Raw genomic sequence first — 19794 nt, forward strand, 5'->3', positions numbered from 1 at the left:
ATATATTAGGTATAAACTTGAGTTGCGACCACATGGTTACTAATTTGTTATACAAGAAAAAGATCTTAAGAGAATATCAATCGATTTTGTAGATATTTCAATCGATGTTTAGAAATTTTGCAATTAGGAGCCCATTTCCATAAAACATTTTTGTAACGACATTTGATCCTGTTTATTTTAAGTATCTGATATCAAAAATCACAAAAAACTTTAAGCATATTCTTTGGACGGATCTAAGACATTCTTATAGGGAAACTCACAAATTAAATACAAAGGATGACCAAGAAGGACCAAAGCGATGAACAAGAAGGCCGATTTCCTAGAATAATAACCATTAATGTAGCTAGACTTTCTGCTCCAACTCAAGTGTACACTCATAATTAGTTTTATTAAATGTCGACGTACTGTCATTGATGTAACAGATAAAGTAACAGCCTATGAATGTCCTACTGCTTGGCTAAGGCCTCCTCTCCTTTTTGAGGAGAAGGTTTGGAGCTTATTCCACCACGCTGCTCCAATGCGGATTGGTAGAATACACATGTGGCATAATTTTAAAGAAATTAGACACATGCAGGTTTCCTCATGATGTTTTCCTTCACCGTCAAGCGAGACGAAATGAATTATAAGCTCAAATTGAGCACATGAAAATTCAGCGGTGCTTGCCGGATTTGAGCCCACGATCATTGGTTAAGATTCACGCGTTCTAACCACTAGCCCATCTCGGCTATGACAGATAAAGCACAGTGGTGATTGTCGAATATTCAAGTAATTTATATCTAAGTATGTGTAATTGTACTCTGATTTTTTTAAAAACGAATACTAATAAATAAAAAGTACATAAGTAAGTTGACTCGTTTATGTAAGCCGAGTCGAGTCGGAGTTCCGTGACATTCACCCCATTTCATTTGTCTAAGGGAGATTTACTGAAACTATTTGTTCCAAACTTTACCAATACCGTAGAAAGTAATTTACAAGTATTTATTAAACGTATTTCATAGAAAGTTTGTAGGAACCATAATCTTCTGTTTTGTATTTTTACAACCGACTTAATAACCATAGGTCCTACTAACTTATTATCAACTTTATACGAGGATATTAGAGAATAATTTTAAACAAAATTTATAATACCATCAAATCAGAACAAAATTTTAATGCATATATATTGCTATGTATTTAACATAGATTTTCTAAAAAGAGTTTTTGTTTTAATTTCATTTATATTCCACTAATAAAATTTCTAGTGCAAATAATACTTTACTTCAATTGAATTGGTAATTCCTAAGTTTAGGTTGTTTAACAAGAATGCGGTTATAAATACGGCCGTTTTTTTTATATATATTCGGTTTTATTTTCAGTTTAGTTCCGCTCTAATTAGATAAAAAGTCTTTTCTTTGAGTGTAATAAGGGTAGAAAATTAGTGGATTTATTTTTATGGTTAAAAATAAAAATGTATCTTTTTACACGGTACCGGCCAGCCGAAATTAATATAATTCTACTCTATTGGGGGGCCATAAATGTCAAAGTGCCGCGGTCCTTGAATCTCTAATATGAATCGTTTTTAAAGATTATTATTGTATTTAATATAATTATTGTACGTTAAGGTTGTAAGCTAATGTTACTACTAACTATTTCATGATTGCGCGTGAAATTTGATTTGAGAGGGTTCAACCCTCTTAGATTAAAAAATAAAAATATCCGCCACTTGTTTTGTGTTTACACCTGTTGATAAAAAGGATATTATATTATCATTATTTACTATATGATATATATTATCAAAAATCCACTATTTAGGTAGAAAAATAAGTTCCTCTAAAAGTCTGATGTAAGCAATGCTCTTAGAATGGAGCACCCTTGATTTATATAAAAACGATAGCACTTATTTCCCAAAATAAGTTAAAGAATACATTTGAGTATGAATGCATGCAATGCATACATAGGTATATAAGTCGGTTTTTTTATATTTTCGTGTGTAAACAAAATAATTCTGAGTATTGCATCACAGTGTAATGTTCTAAAGGTCCATTAGCCTTGCTACATTCTTGGAATAAAATTAAACCTCTTTCAAGAAATTAAATGAACTTCATACTTGAAGATGCGACGAAAAAAAAAACATTCACAAACCATTCATTCATTCTCATTTCAAAATCACAAATACCAGGTAACAAAATTTAATTGAACAAAATTAAATTATTTACCTTTACAACGCAGTACCTTTCTTTATTTATTAAACTAGATACCGGCTGATTTCATCACAGATTATATCAAACCTTTACGACGTGATATATAATGTTTTCTAATTATTTTTTATAAGTAATGAGCAATTCTCGTATAAATTTCGTGTATATGTTGTTATTGTTATCCAATCGTATTATCATATTTTATTATTATATTGTATTATTTGTTCAAAATTCTAAGCATCAATTGAAATATCTACAAAATCAGTTTATTAATTCAATATATATTCAATCTATTAAATCGAGCTCATTTTGAATACATATATATTCGCAAATGAGTGGCCTATTTGCGAATATATATGGGTGGCCCATTTGCGAATATATATGTATATATGTATATGTATGAAAAGGTAAATGTACAGCACCACCCATTGACAATGTAAGATATACTAACTATACTTTACATCGTAAATGCATCAACCTTGGGTATTAAGATTTTATGTCCCATGTGCCTGTAGTTCCTTCAAACCAGACCACAACAATTTCAATATATAAATTATAATTATAGACTAAATTATTATTGAGAAAAGCTCAAACATTTTCGTCTATCTGTTTACTTATTCTTGATACGTACGAGTAATTTACACGGAATCATATATTCAATGATATAACCTTCAAAATATCGATGAACAAATATTTTACCTAGGTAGACATGCCTAGGGACAGGGGACGAATGTCATCACAGCGATTAATTAGTGGAAAATGAACATCGCACCGTTCGACATTTTCAATTACAGCTATCCGAAACAGAACTTGATTACAGAATGGCCGAAGGGAATAGCCGTGGCTTAATATGGACGTAATAAAGTTAAAAACTACGCGCTGAAATTATTGAACATATCATTTCGCTGACATTAAAATCTAGTGATATTGTATCATTCCAATTTCTCATTAGCGCATCGATTATCTTTTTCTTTTTCAAAATAGTCCATATAGCACAGTTTAAGTTTAGGAAGAAATTCTTATTTGTGTTTAAAAATAAGATATGTGTTTTTAATTTATATTATTTCATTCTTATAAGCTATCTCAAATATTTGCTTATGTGTCGCGATTATAATCATAATACAGTTAATATATTGTAATTATATATCAAGAAAATCAATTTAAGTTTGTTTGACTAATTCCAATGTTACTATTGTTAAAAGATCCAATTGTTAATGAGCAAAGCAGTAATTAGCCTACAAAACTGCAGGTGTACGATAGCATATCCCAGGCTGTTTACACCTGGATGCTACCACTCTCCTACAACGATGATATCACTCTCTCCATCCGGAACGCCGAGACTGCTCCAAGGCACGCGGTAAGGGATCAGAGTCTCTTAAGAACAGAGACATGGTGGTTTTCGCTCACGAAAACCAAAATCTTAATTTAATGTTACTTCGCGTAAAACCTGACAGCGCGGTATCCACGGCGGTCACATAAAACGCAGCGTAAATAAGATAACTTTGTTGTTTGATTATTGTTTTCTGTTATTTTTATGTCATCTGTTATATATATGTTATGTAAAATAGTACTAAATAAATAAATAAACCATAAATAAATTATCGACCTAAACCTTAGACACGAGTCACTCCGTCTATTAGAGAAAACCGCATGAAAATCTGTTCGGTAGTTTTTGGGTTAATCGCAGACATGCGCGGCGGTGGCACATTGTTTTTAATAATATGTACTGATTAAAGTAGAATTTAAATATAACGGAGCGAAACATCACATAAAATAAAACTCGGAAAGGAAACGGACGCAGATCTCTTTGGAGGTGTAAACATCAATTTAAAAAAAACAAATGCCGCAATTTTTTTAAACGACTGCCCAAAAAGGATTTTCAGGGTTCAAATACCTACGTATTTATGTATTTCCTAAAGCTAACTTTTAATTTCTGAACGGATTTGAATGTATACGTTATCGTTAGAACCATTACATTGTCCTCAGTGACACTGGCTATATTTTTTTCAACTTTTTATTCGTTTTTTGGCAGAACAGTCATGTTTTTCATTAAACGATTATTTTATACAGTATATTTGAATAGCATGATTTTATAGACATGGGCTCCTAAATATGCATTAATATTTACATAATATACATCCTCATCTTGACAGTTCGCAAAGCTAAGCTTCAGTTGAATAGCAATATATAAATTTCATTTTATAAGATCAATGCTTAACAAGGACCTGTATGCCCACCTTTTAAATGCTTCGAAATGTTTTCTCTTATAGTCCAAGCATCGTATCCACAAAAACACGTGGACTAGATAATAAACTAAAAGGGACGCTTGGCATAAAACATTGAAGTTTTTAAAAGTTTATTATTTTAATAAGCTTATCATAAAAAGCCAGCAATGGCGTGTTTTTTATTTTACTGAATGCTACTGCGTATAGTTTTTCTTGCTTTGTCTCTTCAAAAAATGTTTTTACCAAATAGGAAGCAGCGGTCGTAGACACAAGTGTTCCGAGTTTTCTCATAACGAAAGCGGTAAATTTTGCTTTATACAGAACAACTAAAATGTCTGACGATTTTCTTTTCAAAAAGTATATTTATGTAAGTATATGTCTGCAAATTAAATGGAAATCAATTTTATATATAATATTTTAATTAGTTTAATGTTTATGTTACCACGAATATTTAAGAGTTTTTTTTATTTAAATGTTAAAAGCTCATACACTGAAAACTAAAGACAAGCGAGGCGTGTTATCGACATTTCCTTACAATATTATATATATATATATATATATATATATATATATATATATATATATATATATATATATCATTATATTTCAATACATAGATAAGAAAATAATCGAATTGTTACTCAATTTTTTTGGATTATATTACAATTATAATTGTATTTTAATTTGTTAGCTCTTTAATAATAATAATAATAATAATAATATTCTATTAACATTAAGCTTGTATAAAGCTTGTGCTATGGAAACCAGACAACTGATATACTACATATACTACTTTTCTTTTGTAAATACGTACTTATATAGAAAATTACACCCAGACTCAGGACAAACAGACATGTTCATACACACAAATGTCTGTCCTGGGTGGGAATCGAACCCACAACCTTCGGCGTGAAAAGGCAAGTATCTACCAACCACGCCAACCGGCTCGTCTTTAATATATATATACTTTTTTTTATATAGAATAGGAAGGCGGACAAGCATATGGACCACCTGATGGAAAGTGGTCACCAACGCCCTTAGACATTGACGTTGTAAGAAAAGTCAACCACATATCCAATGCGCCACCAACTTTGGGAACTAAGATTTTATGTCCCTTGTGCCTGTAATTACACTGGCTCACTCACCCTTCAAACCGGAACACAACAATACCAAGTACTGCTGTTTTGCGGTAGAATATCTGATGAGTGGGTGGTACCTACCCAGACGAGCTTGCCCTACCACCAGTAAATACTACTCACTTACAAGCTAAAATCACCGCCAACCACGTGATCTCAGATATTATAACCCTTGTGGCAGTAATTGCACTGGCCCACTCACTGTTCCGGTTGTTTTCGGCTTGGCGGTAGAACTGGTGAATAATACCCACCCAGACTGCCTTGACGAAGCCTTACCGAGTGACATATATTACTTAAACATATTAATTTGCCATTCCTTGTTATCGAATTGATTATTTTAAACATATTTAAATATAACATCAACGATAAAAAAAATGATATGTTAATAAAATATCAGATTGAAAAACAATCGCGCTAGTGCAGAGTCATTATGCAAGTCACGACTTACATAAACTATCTAAAACACTACAACAAAATGACAAATTTTAAACGAGTAAATTTAAAATATAAATAACTACGCTTAATTTATTTAAATTGTTAGTGCGTTTAAGAAATTTCGTATAATAATTCATAATTAGGATTATCGTCTAAGGGAATAAGTGTTACAAATTATCTTGACAGACGTGATAAAAACATAAGAAGGAGGCTGGAGAAGGTTCTCACTTCATCTGTGTATATAATATATAACACTAGCGGCCGGCCCCAACTTCGCCCGATTTGAAACATTTATTTATCTTTGTAAATATTTTGATAACTTTGGTTACATTATTGCAAGATCTCATATATTTTTATGTATTTATTTACCAATAAGCGTTTTAACAAATTTATCTCCTTAATCACTAGATTTTTTAATCCTAATCATAACAATGGATAGGTCCTTAATTTTAAAATGGCATCACATAATTGTATACATGTTTAAATATTACAAATGTCTTTTTTATATATATGAATGTTCGGACTTGGGTATATGTATACTTTTTGTTTTTATGAAACGATTATGATGGTAACATACTTAAATTATTATTTGAAACTCAAAAATAACAGTTTTTATTTTTTAATAAAAAAAAAATTATTATGCTTAATATGGAAGAAAACGATATATCGTTGTAACACTAAAATGAAAATATTCAAGACGGGCGTCTCCCGTTACTCATGTTTATATGCATAGATTTAATATTTATGAGCGATTTATTAAAATTTTATTGATATTAATCACTAAATTAATTCTATGGACAGTGTTTTAACTGCAATTAATATATTTTACGCATCACCGTCCATATATCAATATGTGTTCTTTACTGCAGTAAACCATTTAGTAAGAAAATTCTCGTAGCCGTTTTGCTGGACATAGACCTCTGATGTTAATGTTGATTTTTCTTGATAATAGCCTAATTTATCAATCTGATAACAGAATTAAAAGAATCATCATCATCATCATCATATCAGCCGAAAGACGTCCACTGCTGGACAAAGGCCTCCCCCAAGGATTTCCACGTTGGCCGATCTTGCGCTTCCCGCATCCCTCCCTTTGGCTTCTCGCGACTCGTTCTAAGTCGTCGGTCTACCTTGTAGGGGGTACCTGCCCACGCTGCGTCTTCCGGTTCGTGGTCGCCACTCGAGAACCTTTCTGCCCCGTGGCCGTCGGTTCTGCGAGCAATGTGCCCCGCCCACTGCCACTTCAATTTACCAATTCTTCGGGCTTTGTCAGTTACTTTAGTCCGCCTGCGGATTTCATCATTTCTGATTCGATCTCGCAGAGAAACTCCGAGCATAGCCCTCTCCATTGCCCTTTGAGTGATCTTGAGCCTTCTTATGAGGCCCATTGTGAGCGACCACGTTTCTGATCCATAAGTCATCACTGGCAATTAAAAGAATAAATGGTGCTTACTCGAATCCATCAACCCGCAATGGAGCAATATTAGTAAAAGCTCTAAACCTACTCCTCAAAGAGAGAAGAGTTCAAGCCAACAACCAACACTTTACAAACTTTTACTTCATTTTTTACTATGTTTTATTTTTAATTTTTTGTTGTTAAACCTTATTTTAATAAATAAGCGAGAATCTGAAGTTATGCAGTTGTTTTATAAGGGGCATGCTAAAAACGGTTATCACAGTCTGGCAAACTTTAAGTGAACGTTTTAAAAATTATGGGATTATTTTCATCTGTACTGCTCAGCCGCATCTGGTGCTAGAAAAGAGTATATTGGAACCAATAAATGATACAATTTAAACAGACCATAAATAAAAAAAGAATTTAACCATTTATACAGCATTGGAAACTATGTGTCTGTACGTTGAATAAATTAAAAAAAACGATTATGGGCGATAACAATACAGTTAACAAACAGAATAGGAAAATGCATTTTTAATAAATGTTTGTCTGTCTGTCTATCTGTATGTACACGTTAATCTCCGACTCCGGTTTTTAGAGGGTTTTTCAGCGACTTCAGCGCCGACGAGTCCCTTATCATGTGGGGGAAAATCGTAAATGCGTTTTTCAAGCGAAATAAATTAAACTACATACCATCAGGTGGTCTATTATCTTTTTTACAAATTAAAATAAAAACAGTTTTTTTTATTGCAACAAGCGAACAAAGTCCACCACTACCAAAAATATTCACGCTTACATTATCAATTGACGGCTTATATTAATCAACCGAGAAGGTGTATTACTTGAAACACTAAAATTACAATTTTACAAATGTATATTTATGATATTATGTTATATACCCGGCTGGACAAAGTAAGAAATGAGTATGTCTGATCGTTCAAGTTAACACCAATTGTTGAAAAACTAAAGGAATGTCGACTGCATTGGTATGGCCATATCCTGAGACGTGACGATGACCATCCCATCAAGAAAGCCTTAAATATCCCGGAACGACAGCGGGGAAGACGGCAACCGCCTGCAACCTGGTGGTCAAACATGCAAAAAGGCCCAGAGAGAGAATCTGAGTACACAGACAAGCCAGAACAGAGCTCTTTGGCGCAGACGTACAAAGAGACCTGACTCCAGCTGAACTGGGAAGAGATTTTGGACAAAGAAGAAGCTATTTATGATATTATGTATATACATACTTAATATATATTTGGCAATTTTTTTTTTTATAGAATAGGAAGGTGGACGAGCATATGGGCCACCTGATGGTAAGTGGTCACCAAACGCCCTTAGACATTGGCATTCTAAGAAATGTCAACCATCGCTTATAGCCAATGCGCCACCAACCTTGGGAACTAAGATTTTATGTCCCTTGTGCCTGTAATTACACTGGCTCACTCGCCCTTCAAACCGGAACACAACAATATCAAGTATTGCTGTTTTGCGGTAGAATATCTGATGAGTGGGTGGTACCTACCCAGACGAGCTTGCACAAAGCCCTACCACCAGTAAATTGTTTTTGCTTGACTTTTTATAATACTCCATATTCAGCCATAAAATGAAAGCTTGAAAATGGTTAATACATCAGTCTAGCGGATTTCATTAGGCACGCAACATCTGGTACATCGCATTAGTATGTTGATGAGGCAATCGCCATCGCTAACGGGAACGTGATTTATATAGGGTGTGAGGGCTGTCAAGGATATTAGATAGTCAATGTTATTGACGACTTTTAGTTTAAGATATCGTGTTTTTTTTAAATTAATGTAATAAAATATATTTTAAATCTAATAAATATGTAAAAAAAATCAACACAAAAAGAAAAATAATTAAAAGTGCTTTATGAATTATTTAACGAAGAATGAATAATATCACCTTAATACCAAAATGTCAGGTATAAAATGAAATCTTATAATAAATAAGTGATTAGGTACTCCATATTAAATGCATGCTGTTATGTCCAGATAATGTCAAGTGAACCAACTATTTGCACGACTTGAGTAATACCCACTCGTATGCCGTGACGGCAAACGGCATGAAGCTCTCTTGAACCTCTCCCCTGTATGTGCGTGGTGCGTATACTGTTTTATTTATTTTTATTTATATGCTAACTAGCTAAAACCGCAGCTTTGCGAGCGTGGAATTCAGTCGTGACGAAAATCGATCAAACTTTGGCTTTTTAACGTACTTTTTTTTTTTTATATATTCGCCGGGAGGGCAAATGACTCTACTCCACCTGATGGTAAGTGGTAGTAGAGTCCAAACGCGACGACGGACAGTACAGACGGGAAAAACGTTCTGCACTAGCCGCCTTCGCCTTGCCGGCCCGCAAGATGCCTCTTCACGCCTCGTTTGAAGGAACCCGGGTTGTAAGAGGAGGGGAACACGTGAGCTGGTAAGGAATTCCAATTTTTGGAAGTGCGACAAAGAAAGGAGTTGCCAAATTTCTTTGTTCGCGATGGAATTGATGTCACAGTTAGGCGGTGACATCGAGAACCAGCTTGCGTGGACTTAAGAAGGAAGGGGGAAGCAGGAATTAGAGAGAATAATTCCTCAGAGCACTCGCCGTGATACAGTCGATAGAAAGCGCTCAGTGCTGCTATCTCACGACGCAATTGTAAAGGTTCAAGGGTGTTTGTGACCTTTACGTCGCCAATAATGCGTACGGCACGTCGCTGCAACCGGTCCAAGGCCTCAAGTAGGTACTTAGCGGAGCCATCCCAAAGGTGCGAGCAATATTCCACGCAAGACCGTACCTGTGTTTTGTACAGCAGGCACAGTTGTTGTGGCGTGAAAAAGCGCCGCACCTTGTTCAGAACTCCGAGTTTCCGTGAAGCTGTTTTTATAACAGCCTCGATGTAATCCCTTGGACTAAGGTCGCAGCGAACGTCAATCCCCAGCATGGCGATTTTGCTTTGCATCACCAGCGGAGTACCACAGAGGGAGGGAAGAGGGGAAAATGTTGACTTTTTCGCCGTGAGAGCGCATACCTGTGTTTTCTTGGCATTAAACTCAACAAGATTATCAGAACCCCATTTGGCGATGAGCTCTAACGTCCTATCGAGTTCAATGACAAGATTCTCCCGCCTCTCCTCAGTTTCCACCCGTCCAGCCACTGCGCGTCCGTGGTATCCACCATGCACTGTACTATCATCTGCATAGCAATGTATGTTCCCAAGAGAGAGCATATCATTGATATGCAAAAGAAAGAGTGTGGGAGCTAGCACAGATCCCTGGGGGACCCCAACATTCACTACATAGAATTGTGAAGCGCAACCATCTAGTAAAACACGAAGGCTACGCTTGTGTAGGAAGCTGGCAATCCAGGTGCATAGCTGAGCAGGCAGACCATATGCCGGTAGCTTGGAGAGAAGACTTCTGTGCCAGACCCTGTCGAAAGCCTTGGAGATATCGAGGCTGACAGCCAACGATTCTCCATGCTTGTCGATAGCTTCACCCCAGAGGTGTGTTACGTACGCTAGAAGATCACCTGTGGACCGTTTTGGTCGAAACCCGTACTGACGATCATTAATCAGACAGTGATCTTCTAGGTAATGGATCAGTTGGTTGTTTAAAATCCGTTCCATCACCTTACAAAGTACAGAGGTTATAGCTATTGGCCGATAATTTGCCGGGTCAGACCGATCCCCTTTTTTGGGAACCGCTTGCACATTAGCTCTTCTCCAAGCCTCCGGCACACTTCCCGAAGAGAGAGAAAGTTGGAACAGGCGCGTTAACACAGGAGACAGCTCCGCTGCGCACTTCTTCAGCACTATGGCTGGTATTCCATCGGGACCGCTAGCTTTCCGTACATCAAGTGATTGCAGCTCCGCACGCACATCACGTTGCCTGATTTTAATGTCAGGCATCGTATGGCCACATGCAGGTATTGAAGGTGGCAGTGCACTACAATCATCGATGACGGAATTGTCGGCAAAGAGTTTAGCCAGGAGATCAGCTTGCTCTTGCGGACTGTGAGCTAGCGATCCGTCCGGATTTCTGAGCGGTGGCAGCGAAGGTTGGCAGAAATTGTTTTGCACAGACTTGGTCAGACGCCAGAAGCTACGGGAGCCCCTAGGATGCGAAACAAGGTCATGACCAATCTGTACAATGCGCTGTGCATCCGCTCTCGTGTATGCCTTTCTACAGGACTTGGAATTTTTATTATAGTTTGCTTTCAGTGAGTCAATGTTAGATGCCCCGCTAATACAGCCGTTGATCCACTTGCGATATGCCGCCTGCTTAGATGATACAGCATCGGCACATTCACGAGTGAACCAACGGTTACGCGTACTCCTACTGACGAGATCTGAGCTAGGAATGTAGTATTCCATTCCCAGCATGATCTCGCCAGCAACAGCAGCGGCACTAGCTGTCGGGTCATTCCCACTGAAGCAACGTTCCTTCCAAGGGACCGACGCATAGTAATCGCGCATACCGTCCCAATCCGCCGACTTATAGTGCCAAACGCGACGTTTGCATACCGCTAGTGGCGGCAGCTTGGCCTGTGGCACTCTGGTAGAAATAAGGCTGTGATCCGAAGAGCCAAGAGGAGCCTGAACCACAACCTGATATTCCACCGGGTGAGAAGTCAGCAGAAGGTCCAGTAGAGAAGGTGCTTGCCCATCAATGTCTGGGATCCTGGTGGGCTGATCAACCAGTTGGGTCAAGTCATGTGTGAGAGCAAAAGCATGAGCAGTCCTTCCAGCATGGTCAGTTTTGAGGGATTTCAACCAGGATTCGTGGTGAGCATTAAAATCCCCCAAAAACACCAATTCCGCGTTAGGAAATTGCTCTTGCGCAGCATCTGCCACCCGACTAAGATGGTCAAATAATCGGCTTGTCTCCAAGTCACCATTGTGGGATCTGTAGAGGCACACGTAGACTCGGCTCTGACGAACCAGGTCCACACGTACCACCAACATGGAGAAGGAGGGGTCCTCCAAGCAGCGCAGTCGGTGACAGCAAACATCCGTCCTGACGAACAAGCATACTCCGGCTTTCGCTTTAAAGTATTCTTCAAGCGTGTAGCCGGGATAATTAAGGTAGCTGGTATCGGCAGGATGGAGTATTTGTGTCTCCGTGAGAAACAACATTGCTGGCCGTGCTGTCTCGAGACGATGGTGGTGGACAGCGTTGAGGTTAGTGTGGAGTCCTCGGATGTTAGAGAACTCGACCTCAAACAGCGAGGGTATGGTGGGGGTGTGCACCGCTGTACGACCGTTATTTCTTTTTTGTTGCGCCATTTGGGAAAAAAGAAATGGAAAAGAGACGTGAAGCGAGCGATGTATTGCCTCGATAGGGATGGGCAAAGTGTGGAGGCGTGTTTCCCCAAGTGGTTGCCAAAAGGAAAAATACACTGACCCGCCAGACGGAAGGGCCCCCGAACCCCCCCGGAAGTGGCCGCCGGGACCCCACCTACCGGTCACCAACCGGCACGACGGTCCACCCCGAGATTATGCGTGGCCTGGTGGGGCAGCCTCACGAGCTGGTTAGGCACGCTCGGGCCCCTGTACTATGCCACGGGCGGCCAGCGGAACAGCCGTTTCTTCGGGTCTCCCTGTCCGGCAGGTCAATACAGTTTCCCCCGGCATTGGTTCAACAGCCGTCTCCAATCGGACCAACACCCATCGCGGCAATACTCGCTCGGGCTCTGGCTGTACGCTGGCTGACCTCGAAACGCGGCTGCAAGCCACTTCACGAGTTTTTCACCATGCGTACGGTGGTAACAAGCCAGGCGGATGTTAGCATCCTACCACCAGATGAGCAGATGGTCGCTCAGATATCCCTTAGTCGCCTCTTACGACACCCATGGGAAAGAGAGGGGCAGTGAAATGTATTCGTTCTCCGTCACTGCACGGATAAAACGTCTACATAACGTCTATTTGAGTTAGACACATACAATAATTGAATTATTAAAATGGCTAACTCGCAAATCACAACATTAAGTTACAAAAAGCAGATATTTTGTAATCATTTTTAGGCTTAAGTTTAAGTTCTTTCAATAGACATCAATTTCGATATCTTCGATGTTTGTTTTTCGATTATAGTTATCATTGGTTATAGAATATGAATGTTTTCATAATAAATTGGTCTTTATATTATATATAAAACACATGAAACTAAGTCATTGCATTTCGTGTCTTCTGTCCGACGAAGTCATATAAACTTGATAATATTTATTAATTAAAATAAGTTATTACCTATGGCTTATTCCTCAATGAAGTCATGTTTTTGTATTTACCTTTTATATGTACATACATGTGTCTCCGTGTTATGAGTGAGTATAATTGATCGGACAAATTATATTAATGTCCACTCCCTCAACGCAACATGTGTAGGAAATTTATAAGCGAACATAGATATAGGTCCCTATATCATAATTCACCAAATATATAATATTTTTTTTAATATAGGTACGTTTTTATTATGAAAACTATTATGGTTATACGAAATATTAAAAAAAAGTAAGAAAAATGTTAAAAATATGTATTCAAAGAGGATACACGAGTACTTGATTTGTTAATAAATTTATATGTTTAGCTTGATTTCATACTAAAGAGTTTGACAGTATACGAGGTACACTGTCTGCAATATTAATTAAATTTCAGACTTAAAATTCAAAAGTTAAAATTAATATAAGACCATCGCGACTTGTACAAAAACGCATTGAAAAAGCGCCCTCTGTTAAAACTCTTAAATGCAGTCAACGTTTCTTTACAGCGCCATCTATGTTGGACACGTATGTTCTTTTACACCTCGCTACCTGATGTTTTCAAGATGTGCATACTATGAGATACCATAAATCAGAGAGCTGACAAAAGATGGCGCTAGTAAGAAAACAAAACGAAATGGTTAATTCAGACGGATAAGATTTGGGAACATTTTGTATTTGTCTCACTTTCAACTGACATAAAGCAACAATTATCATTTGTTTTAATTGAAAGTTCATTGGTAGACTACAGAAGAAAATTATAATATGATAAATAAAACAAAATATGAAGGAAAATTGAAACACTGAAATCATTCGCTCTTGTCTGATAAGAAAGGAATAAATATATTAGTAATAAATCTAAACATATAATTTAAGCAGACTTTCGTTTCATATTTAAAGTATTTTATTCTATATCATAAATGAAGGAATGTCTCCTCAGAATTGCAACAATAAATAATTTGTATTACTTAACTTTTTTGCCACATACTTATAACTTCTAAAACAAATTAAGCAAGTGAAAAAGCCCTTTCCCAAACAGGTAAAATACATTACTCAAAGAATATAACATCTAAGATCTTTTTCAAAAAAATAACAGCTTCGAATAAAACTTAGGCATTGACGAGCACTTTAGAATTGTAATATTATAAGCCTATCGCGATAGATTAACATGAAACTACTTTTTTATTTATGTTGAGCAAATGGGAAAACTGATGGTAAATGGTCACCACCGCCCATAGACTTGGGCAGTAAGAAATAATAACCATTCCTTACATTGCCAATGCGCCACCAACCTTGGGAACTGAGATGTTATGTCCCTTGTGCCTGAAGTTAGACTGGCTCACTCATCACAAAGCCCTATCACCAAGTTATTACTTAGATCACTTACCATAATTAAATGAAAGTCTATAAAAATGGGCCGCATATGGGTTAAACCAAACTGCGATAGACGTGGAAATGATGTTATAGTGTCATATAAGAAACAATAAATAGTTATGTACATAGTAAGTATATGAATTTAACTAAACAAAAATCGATGGAGATGGAGAATAAGATAGAAGATATTTAATTCGAAAGTTTTTCGCCGCAGGTTTAGAGCCTAGCTTACCACTGAATTAATAATAGCATCGTAATAATTTATACGATTATTTTTACTATATTTTAATGAAAACCTAAGTTCTTCAAAGCAGCACGAGCTCAGTAGGATGTCATTCATACAGAACAAATATCATCGAAATAAGAATTCTTATTTGAAACATCAAACGAAGTCCCACAAAAAAATAAAACATCGCATAAAAACATATTATATTTTCAATTTACATACAACTTGTAGCGTACTTTAAAAAGTGACTTACGGAAATCTCAACGCAAGCAGACCATGAAACGAGCCCTTTGTGGGCGAGATGACTCATCTAGATAAGTGGGTAACGCTTTCACGGTGAACGCATCCTTAGAAGACGACAACACTTCGTAAATCTAAAAGAGTTTCTAAGGATCTCAATTTAGAAGAATAGTTAATTTTTTTATAAAAGTTTTTCACACGATATCAAAATATGTACGTAAATATTGTGTAATACACCCTATGATATATCATATATAAAAAAGTAATAAAAAAGGAAGATTATAAAATAGTATTCGCCTGTGTGAAGGGGCAGGTATTAGATATAAAAAGTACCTTATGTCGTTCCTTGTAGTTCAAGCTTTCGTCATACACAAATTTGATCAAAATCAATTATGTGGTTTAGCTGTCAAAGAGTAAAAGACAGATAGACGGCGAAATAATATTATATAGCTACAAGTACTAGTATTATATATTTTTACTGGTGGTAGGGCTTTGTGCAAGCTCGTCTGGGTAGGTACCACCCACTCATCAGATATTCTACCGCAAAACAGCAATACTTGATGTTGTTGTGTTCCGGTTTGAAGGGTGAGTGAGCCAGTGTAATTACAGGCACAAGGGACATAAAATCTTAGTTCCCAAGGTTGGTGGCGCATTGGCTGTAAGCGATGGTTGACATTTCTTACAATGCCAATGTCTAAGAGCGTTGGTGACCACTTACCATCAGGTGGCCTATATGCTCGTCCGCCTTCCTATTCTATAAAAAAAAAAAAAATTATATTATATTCTAGATCTTTTCAAGCGTTTTTTTTTAAACACATGAATTAATAAAAAACCCAGGTTTCCTCATGATGTGTTCCTTTAACATTGAGCACGAGATGAATTTATAAACACAAATTAAACACATGAAAATGCAGTGGTGCTTGGTGGATTGAAATAACAATTATCGATTAAGGTTCACATCTTCTAAGTACTGAGTCATCACGGCTCATATTCAACTATATTTATATATAATGAATTCCCATCCGGTGGTTAACCACTTAACAATTGAAAATACATAACTAACAACTAACTGGATGAAACCTATTCGAATAAAAAAATCATGTCACAAGATTACTTATAATCTTGCTGAAAAGTATATAATTGCCTGATATTTGATTATATACTTACATGTTTAATTATTTGTTTACTTAAAGTTAAAAAGTTTTTATCACCATATTATAAAAACCATGTTTTTGTATGAACATTATGGAGATTGAGAATAAGGATATTCTTTTCATTGTAACGGTCATAGACAATGTTCCTATTGTTTAAACGAAAATCAATTGTATGTACTACACTATCACCAATGGGCTTTCTTATATTATATATTTATACCAATAAATGCGTATTCATCAAATAAAATTAGTAATTTTTAGAGTTCTTAAAGGCGTACTAGAGTAAAGGTTTCTAGGACTATTACTACCATGAACGTTAAATAGGTGGCGATAATTGATTTAAAATCGAAATATAGGTTTATCTAAAGAGGTTTTAGATCAATGCTGGACTATAATTATTTTAATATAAAAATACTTTAACTATACCAACTAACCTGTGATCCGGTGCTGAATTCATCAGCAGGCTGTTCCCGCGCGAACCTCTCGAACTTAAAGCTATTAGACCGGTAGAGCTCGTTGTCTTCCCGTGAACGACGGCCGCGGCAGAACCGGCGAGTTATAGAAGTATGTCTGGAAAATTTAACAATATTATTAAGAAATTTATTATTTGTATATTACATGTAAATATTTAGCTGCTTAGCTTAATATGCTGGGTAAAAGGCTTTGCAGGCCAAGTTTGGGATATTACATATATATTTAACTTATTTTACTCCTTTAATTTGTAACTAACCATTACTAAGTCATGGAAACACGTTTTTTACAGTTGCGTTATTTGTCCAAATGAAACAAATATAATCAAATTGTCACTCAATACACTGTAGGGTTTGGACAATTAATGCAAATACTCTAACAAGCTACATTGATTGAACTTCGTCCACCACGTCCGGAAACCGTACGAGGACCATATATTAGGGTAGGTTAATAGTCAATAAATTTCTCACTGCTGAGACTACTCATGGTCTATTATTAAATAATTCCGAACGTAATTCAACTCGTACAATATTTATACTGGCGGAAAGTAATCTCCAGAATCACGACTTGAAAATTCTTTCACGAATTGAAAGGTCCACATGGACATAAATTATATAAATTTGCTAAAGTCAACAAGTCGGAAAAAGTCGTAAGCTTTGAAAATTTCCACAGCGTGCGCTGCGTAAATAGTTGTACGAAAATAATGTATAGATAGATATATATACATTTTTGATTTTGATATATTGCTTATATTTTAAGCCTGGCATGACTTTGACCCACTCACCAAACCGAACACGACAATACTATAGGTGTTTAGTATAGACCTAATATTGGTGTTTAGTTGCAAAAAACTAAATGATACCTATTCGACAAGTTTCCATAAAGTTCTAAAACGAGTAAAAAACTCATATTACAATACCAATTTTTTAAACCCGCAAAAATTGTTACAACAAAAACACGTTCGGTATTCTATTATTAAATTACATAAACTAAATTTGAAATGAAAAAAAAATCAATCTCTACAAACATTTATTTATATTTTTATAGTGTTCGCCCGCGGCTTCGCTCGCGTGTTAGGTGTGGGCAGGAGTTATGTTTACCAAAAGTAGTCTATGTCCTTCATTGGGGTTCAAGCTTACTTTATGCCAAATTTTATTAAAACCGATACACATGTTCGTACAGAAACAAACAGACAGACATACTTTCGTATTTATAATATTAGTATAGATTATATATACATTATTATATACATTTTCTCTTAAGCAAACAAAATCCTATCAGCAGTTTTAATATCAAAGAACATACGAAGCCAACTAAGTTCAAATGAAATGAAATCGAGTTAGTAATTAACTCTCAATATCTCTCAATCACTAACATACTTGTTACAATAATTATTCTGTCAATTAATTAATCGATTTATTATATTCGTGTTTTTATGATAATTAAATAAATAGTAAAGACATACTAGTTTTACAGAAGCTTAATAATTAATAATTTAGTTTTTTTTTTTGTTAGAACTTTATAATATTTAGTTAATAATAACTTTATTATTTATCTATGAAAAAGGATACATTAAAAGAGTTGGGTACTTCGAGACGAGATATTTAATTATAACAAAAATATCATTAAAAAGGTAAACGGAAAGAAGATAAGATTATTTTCTTAACAATAACTCATGTTGATATTTGGTAATGATCAACGAAGTATTTATCATAATACATAAGTGATTACATGAATCCGTTTATTTGCTTTCACTGTTGTTTCGACGTTAACCTAAAATGCTTGATTAATTAACAAATGAATCCTCATTATTCGATCAATGATCTGCAATCAGTTTGAATGACTGAGTTCATCGGGATTATAAGTTGGCATAAGTCGAGTGGTAATCATGTCGTGCAATTTGCCGTACTTATGGCAATCAAAACTGCGAATGATTGGTATATTGATAAGTACTTCAAAAAAATATATATAGTACTTGCCTAGAATCACTCGAATGTAAAGGCCATTGGATACCGAATATCTTTAATTTGGCTGGAGGTCGACGTTTCTGTTCCGTGCGAGTGTTTTCTTCCACAGGTGGTGTATGGTGCCTACCACCTGACGATGCCCGTGTACCACTCCTACGTCGTCTACGTCGTCTTCTCTCGACCAAGATAAAATTATCTCCGTTCCGTATAATATAAGAAGAACGGAGCGTTGACTTTTCTTCCCCTTGCCTCTGTCTTATCAAATCAGCTGTTCGTAATGTGTGGATATTTTGGTACTCAGCCTCTGGCGGGGCCGATGACGTCACTTCCCTACTAGTCCCACTTCCATCCCTTTTCTTTCGGGAGGAATGGAGCCCGACTCGACGCCAAACCTTTTCCATGAATCCGTATTTCGTGTCATCCCATTATATTTTGGTCACCCGCTTATGTTTCACCACAGACAAAGCAATTCACTCAAATTTCACTAACATTAATAATTATAGCTATTAACATATCAGTTCAGATAACTGAAAGTAATAAATTAATTCATTAAACAACCATCAAGAGCATTGGTTATCGCAATAAATCATTTGAAGATCACCCACTCATTGTCATTGTTCACAAGATAAACGTCTGGTTAAAACTGCACTCCCTGTGGATAGTTGAGCTTAGATCGTTGATACAACACATTACTTGTGACTCACAGAAACCAGGGCGTTAATGATTAATCG

At 36.2% G+C, this 19794-nt stretch overlaps 1 protein-coding gene across 1 annotated transcript in view; it reads right to left on the reverse strand.

Annotated features, from left to right (window-relative positions):
• Positions 1–19464, reverse strand: part of LOC126773496 (uncharacterized) — a 183087-nt gene extending 163623 nt beyond the window's left edge. The window contains exons 1-2 of the mRNA XM_050494447.1: positions 19076–19464; positions 17060–17195 (exon numbers count right to left, since the gene is read on the reverse strand). Of these exons, the coding sequence (XP_050350404.1) occupies positions 17060–17195; positions 19076–19464 (525 nt within the window). The remainder of the gene's footprint in view (positions 1–17059; positions 17196–19075) is intronic.
• Positions 19465–19794: the final 330 nt, after the last annotated feature.

Source organism: Nymphalis io, chromosome 14, assembly GCF_905147045.1.
Source record: "Nymphalis io chromosome 14, ilAglIoxx1.1, whole genome shotgun sequence".
In the NCBI taxonomy this organism is placed as follows: domain Eukaryota; kingdom Metazoa; phylum Arthropoda; class Insecta; order Lepidoptera; family Nymphalidae; genus Nymphalis; species Nymphalis io.